The sequence below is a fragment of the Ixodes scapularis genome, unplaced genomic scaffold, assembly GCF_016920785.2.
Source record: "Ixodes scapularis isolate PalLabHiFi unplaced genomic scaffold, ASM1692078v2 ptg000810l_1__unscaffolded, whole genome shotgun sequence".
Classification (NCBI taxonomy): domain Eukaryota; kingdom Metazoa; phylum Arthropoda; class Arachnida; order Ixodida; family Ixodidae; genus Ixodes; species Ixodes scapularis.
Genome location: NW_024610041.1, coordinates 22,781 through 29,197, shown reverse-complemented (window position 1 = coordinate 29,197; position 6,417 = coordinate 22,781). Strand labels below are relative to the sequence as shown.

At 39.6% G+C, this 6,417-nt stretch overlaps 1 protein-coding gene across 1 annotated transcript; it reads left to right on the top strand.

Moving 5' to 3' along the window:
- Positions 1 to 448: 448 nt before the first annotated feature.
- On the top strand, positions 449 to 4,545 carry LOC120846592. The gene is made up of 4 exons (XM_040218422.1): positions 449 to 532; positions 1,733 to 1,903; positions 2,961 to 2,993; positions 4,426 to 4,545. The coding sequence occupies exons 1-4, from the start codon at positions 466 to 468 to the stop codon at positions 4,437 to 4,439; spliced, it is 285 nt and encodes a 94-aa protein (XP_040074356.1). The 5' UTR covers positions 449 to 465; the 3' UTR covers positions 4,440 to 4,545.
- Positions 4,546 to 6,417: the final 1,872 nt, after the last annotated feature.

Sequence of the window (6,417 nt, the reverse complement as noted above, 5' to 3'; positions counted from 1 at the left end):
AGACTTTGGCTTGTCAATCTACGTAAGGTCTGCAGCCTAGAATTGTCTTTTAAGCCAGGACAGGTATGGTTAATAAATTTTAAAAACAATTGACAAATACTTCGACAAAATTGCTGTTTTCTTTAAATACCTTTGTTTGTGTTCTGATGCTATCATTCTATTATTTTTCAAGATTTTGCACCAATGTTAGAAAAAAGGCATGAAAAACTGTAGAATCACCTCCAGGCCGGTGTACCGGAGCCCCTGCTGCTTGTGACGAAAACATGTTTGTCACTATCTCACACAGTGCGATATTCAATTGTTACAATTTGCTCCATGCAATGAACTTCGAGAACAATGCAAGAAAAAGGCATTGTTTTCTCGAACAAAAATATCTACATAAATCATGCTGTCTCTACGCCAGCAAAACACTATATATAGCCATCCCAAAATCTGTAAACACATCGTCGACATCTACCATCCAAGATGAAGGCAGCCATCGCAGCTCTTTGCTTGCTAGCCGCAGTAGTGTGCGTCATTGCGCTGCTGCCTGGTAAGTCTGTTTCCTAAGTTGTTAAAGTTGCATGTTCCTTGTCTCACTAAAATAATTTGCTTAGGTTTGCAATTTCGATCCCCATTGTCACACTATTAAACTACTCTTTATGTTCTTTCAAATTCACATAAGACAACCAAATATTTTTTTTAAAATGAGCCAAACGCTGTCAGGTCAGGGTGGGGATCGACATCCTTGCCAACCGTTCAAAATAATTTTTAATTCTGTGATGAGCACAGCATTGGTACACACTAAGCAAGCACTAGTCAAGAGCATGACAAAAAACACCTATTCTTATATACGTTTCGCAATAAATATAAACGTACTTGGACGTACGCAAGCACATCTGTCCCAGGAAATGCTTCAGTACTTCACAGTTTCATGTGATGTTTTTTGGGGCAACAATTATATTTCCTCTCCCTTAGCATAACTGCCCGTCAGTTTGGTGCATTTTTCAAAGGCATTCAATGACAAGGTTTCAAATAATGCATAACGGTCTCTTTTAGAAGTGCTATGGACCCACTAGGAGTGCACTCAACCACCTCACTTTGAAGACTCGACAAAATACTCCTTTTGTAGCATTTCAAAACTAGACTTTCTCCATCCGGCAAATATAAAGCTTCATGGGCACCATACAGCTGTGTTTACGCGTTGTTCAGCAACAAATTGTTGTCTTCATGCAATAAATCACTTTAATCAGAATATAGTTTAAATGTGTACCGGAGTGGTGCTTGCCCTTAACGTTTCAAGAGAGCAGGAAATTGTGGCGAAACGATTTTTACTAAATTGCCATACTCTGGTGAATTTATCGTATTTCGTAGTCAGCAAAAGTTGAACTTAGTTTATTTCTATTGTAAGGAAATATTTAATCGATTGTTTGATAGAACCTTAGGTTGACTGTTTTTTCTGGGACGCAGCAAAAGCATTCATTTTGGTTCAGACATTATTACTAGCTTTATAGGTCCCTCTAATCGTTTAATCGATTGCTTTTGTATATTTTTTATTTGAAGGCGGGAGCGGTGTATATGTGAATCTCGTTTTATTAAAAAAAGTGAGAGGCTTTTCTTTTTTTTTTTTGTTTTTGCTAATCACAAGAATTCACACAATAATGATGATCAGTGAGCGGTGTTATCCTCTAAAGAAACACAAGACAAATAGCAAGTTTCTTTATATTTAACGTCGTCTCAACTCTCTCTGCAGAACGCGTCTGCAGAGCACCACATCCTGTGTCGTCCTGCGCCCCTGGGACTCCAATTACTACGATGTACTACTTTGACAACCACACTGACAGATGCCAGAAATACCTTGGATGTGGCGGGGGTTACAATGACTTTGGAAGCCTAGGATGCTGCATGGATTCCTGTCCATACGGTGTGTTTCGCGGATATTCTCTTACTCATATTTAAGATAAAAAGGAAGCTACTTCCCAAGCTGTCTTTTGTTATTTATTGTGGAGCTTTTTAACATTTTGCCTCACAAACAAAGACCATAATTACGTAGATCTTTTTTTTACTCCCACTACGTAGCCTCTCCTCAGAATCGCTATAGTAGCATGAGCTTGAGCATAGTTTGGAAAAGTCAACTTTGTACAACATCTCGTATTTTTTCTACCTCCATTTTTATATGGATGTAGAAATATATAGGTAAAACTTGATATTCTATATATAGGTTTTCGATTAAGAAATATTTGAGACTTGTATATAAATAATAAGACACAGCTGTTAGATGGTATCAGATGCTTAAAGTGATTGACTGCTGCAAGCCGTGCTTAGTCTGAATCATCTCATATGGCACCACAGCCAATAATATTGTTCCATCACCCGACCAGAATTCCGAAGAATAAACCATAATGCAAGAAGTGTGATCATAACGGCTCACGCCCTGGCGCTTGTTTGACTTATTAGACAAATTCGAAAATTTTATAATGTGTTATAAGCACTTTAAAATGTATTCAGTTTCATTTAATAATGAATTCCTAAATATTCTCGTGATATATTTATTGTGAAAGACGCAAAACGCCATTGTAAAAGAGCTTGAGCACCATTATGCTGGCAGTGTTCGCAAACCAAAATATATATCAGCTATAATTTTTTGTTTGCTCCTGTCAAAGCCTGCATGCAACCTTTTTAAAGCTTTCGTTTTTATACGCTTTCTGAATTTTCGAAATTAAATCCTCATCGATTAATTCTTATCGATAAAAAGTATAAATCATCACTAACAACGTCCTAAGGACATCATGTTGAGATCCAACCCCAAGTCTAATTATAAGCAGTAGTTCAAATGAAAGAATATTTAAGCCACATCAGCCGTTTTAGGTTATTCTCCTCTAAGTACATTATTTCTTTTATTTTACATTGAAAGAGAAATACATTCGACAATTATTCTGGTACGATAATGATTTCAAAATGTTTGTTTTTAATGTGTGCAGGAAGACACCACCCACCCGGCAAGCGAAGAAAGGGTAAGTAGGTATCTTGTGCCAAAAAAGCTAATATGTGATTCTATCCACCATGTCGACATTTCATTACTAGGCTTCAGGAAAGTAAACGGTAGGTGAGTTGACGTTTATGCAGGGTTACCTTAAGCCGTTTTAAGTTGGGTGACCTTAGTCTACGAGTCTGTAGGGAGTTCACTTGTTCAGTGCAGTATCACTATCGGGTTGCTACCTTTAACAAGCATCACCAAATCAAATGGAAGCGAACCAGTAGCGCACTTCTCCAAATCTAAAAAAGCTGACTTGGTATTCGGACATTTAAGTGCTTTGCCCGCGTTCAAAATTTTGCTCAATTTTATCAAGCTGCAATGAAATAAACACGGCCTCCGAATCTTCCGGAGCACAGCGCAGAAGAGCGTTTTGAGTCCTTTTTTTTTATTGAATTATTAAAGTCTGTTTGGGTAAGAGTTGTCTCGCTACTCGTCACGTTGCTGTTTTTGCTGCCCTTCAAGTGAAACGATGGATTGATTTACGTAATTTCAGCAAGGAAATCGAAACCATGAAGACTTTCAATCTGGTTTGGTCTCCAATACATTTCAACATTTAACGCATATTAATAAAATATTAAAACATAGGAAGCAAGGATTAGCCACTCCTCACGATTTTCTAATCTTCACAATGAGTATGTTTTTTTGTGTTTTTTTTTCAATTTCTTGTTTTCTTTTTTACGCATGCGAATTGTCACCTTCAATGTGGCATACTTCTACCGCGTGCACACCAACGCTTCAGTCCCTATTTGGACGGTCCGCGAAAATTCTTTTCTCATCGTATTCCGCTGGGATTTACTACAGAGATGCCAGAAACTAGTGCGTCCATTAATTGAGTATGAATACGTGAAAGCTCTAGAGTAAAAACAACTGGTTTTTGTTTAAGAAATCATTGTCCCTAAGCCTTTTTTTAATCACCCAAGAAAATCTTTTTGGGATATACTGTAGTTTATAACTACTAAAGAATCGGTGAAACGGAAAAAAATGTACAATTGACTTAACTATCACTCACTTCATTCTGCCCAAATAAGCACGTGGTGGCACAAAATAATATTTAATTGCAAACGCAAAGTATTGGGAAAACACTTTTTTTTGTGATTTACTCAAGTGAGTCATTCTTTCCACAATTTTAATTGGAGCTTCCACCACCCTTCGGGGAGCTCTCTAGTAAGTCCTAGCAGGGTACAGCACCCGATTTATGTGGATCGTCCAGATTGGGGTCAAAATGTTAGTGTACAAGCTGTGCAGTTGTCGTACTTCCTGCATGCTCGAAGATTCCCAAAACACGTTCGGGACGGGTGCAGGAACCCAGTAGAGATACATATCATGAACCAGTACACACAGATTCGAGTAAAGTGAACGAGCTTAAGGCTTCAACCTTTTAAGATTTTCAATAAATACTTAACTTTCAGGAAGAAAACTGTAACCGACAGTGTACCGGCTCCGGAAACAAGCCCTGCTGTTGCCCCTTCATAAAGAATTGCAAGGCGCCTAAATTTTTTTGAATAAAGTATTGCATTGAAAAAGTACCATCTCATAAATTTTGTTCTCCGGTTTAAGCCTTTTGGGACACAAACTTTTAAATACGGACTGTTGTAGTGCTGTTACTGCTGTTTCTGTTTCTCTGCAGTACCAGATTTATCTATTTCACAAAAATCTCCTATTATTAAATCTTAAAGAACGCTGCTCCCCAGTCAGTAAAATTATTCATATACCCATAGGCGTAGACTTCGGGGGGGGGGGGGGGGGGGGGGGGGCATCCAGGCTCGTGCTCTCCCTGGTAAGATCCGGGGAGGCGGGGGGGCACAGCTCCCCCCTTTCCTCCGCGATGATTTTTACCGAGACGCTGCTTACATGCCATGTAACGAGCTTCTAGTAGTGGCATATAAACAAAATAACGCCCACATTGCCTTTGTTGACAAAATACATGGGGAATGGAATCCCAGCGCGCTTTCGTTAGCTTCAATCTCCAGCTCTGGCGAGAAGGTAACGCGGCATCGATCTCTTTTACGTCCGCTTGGTCTGCTTTTACAGCAGCCCGCCATTTTGAGGTGTCCCATCAGAAAGGAAAAAAAAAAAAGATAATCAAAACAACCAGAAGTTTATATAGAGACGCCTACTCCATCGGGTGCTGTTCCGAAAACCCGTTTAGTAGGGACTCCCATGGAGTCGCTACTAAAGATTTCAGATTTGTGCTCTCCGGCGCATGCACCGTGGTACCGGCGATGAACACACGGCTACGCTTGCACGGTGATTGACATTGACACATAGCGACCGACACATGGCGATATACATACGGTGTAAAATGTACCCCCTAAAGTAAACTGCTGATAATTGCCGGTGTAAAAAAAAGATTGCGCAACCCCCCCCCCCCCCTCCGCACCCGGAAATCTTCTCAGCCTGCCCCCCTCCCCCCCCCCCCCCCGGGAAAATGGAAAGTCTACGCCGCTGCATATACCCCAATTTCGCTTATAAGTTAACAAGCAAGCCACAAAACAGAATTTTAAATTCTCCGAAAATAATGCAGTGCTATGCAATGTATCTTAAAATCACTGAACTTCATTTCGATTATTTTGGCCTTCTGGAGCAGCCAGTCTTATTGAGATGGCTCTAAAATCTGGTTCACACAATTTCGTTTGATTGTGGGCTGCATCGGCGTGTGACTACTATTGAAAAGAGCACAATGGCACCATCCGTTGTGTAGCCCTGAAACACTTGTGATCTGCGCGTCGTTTTTTAATAAAGAGATAAGAGTAGTTATTATCAGTCACCATTTTTCATAGATAGTGCGCAGGTGTGATCTCTCAGATACTGCAAATATACCAGTAATTCAGTTATTGCAAGTGTTCCAGGATTACCTAACAGATTATGACAGTATGTCAGTGCCTCTATGTAAAAGGCATTGTCAAACGTGAAAGGTCCTCGAACGCATAGCAACAAGTATATAGGAAAGCACGAACCCTTTCCCCTTGGAGACGTGTTCCTTGATATGTATTAATTATGTATATTATTTGGTTGACCGACAGAATATATGGAGGGTGTTTCTTTCAATTCGAACAAATATTTGTTTTATAAAAATGGTATGAGAATTAGGCGTGCTCTACGCCCATCAAGTAGTTATCAGGCGGTGGCATTAGGGTATAATTGTCATGGTAAGTTGGCTAAGTAGATAAAAGTTTGCAATTAGGTTTTTAATTAATTTAATCATCTTGACAGCGTTTCCTTTTTGGGTGCACCGACGAGACAAGTGAAGACGTGACCAAAACAACTACGCCACACTTCCAATGCTCATTGGGGGAAGGGTTTCATGCGTTATTTTCGCTTGAAATTTTAGATCAGGCGGGAAAACGACAAAATTATTCAATTAATATCTAAAAACACTCACTTAGTTCTAAATTCATTAA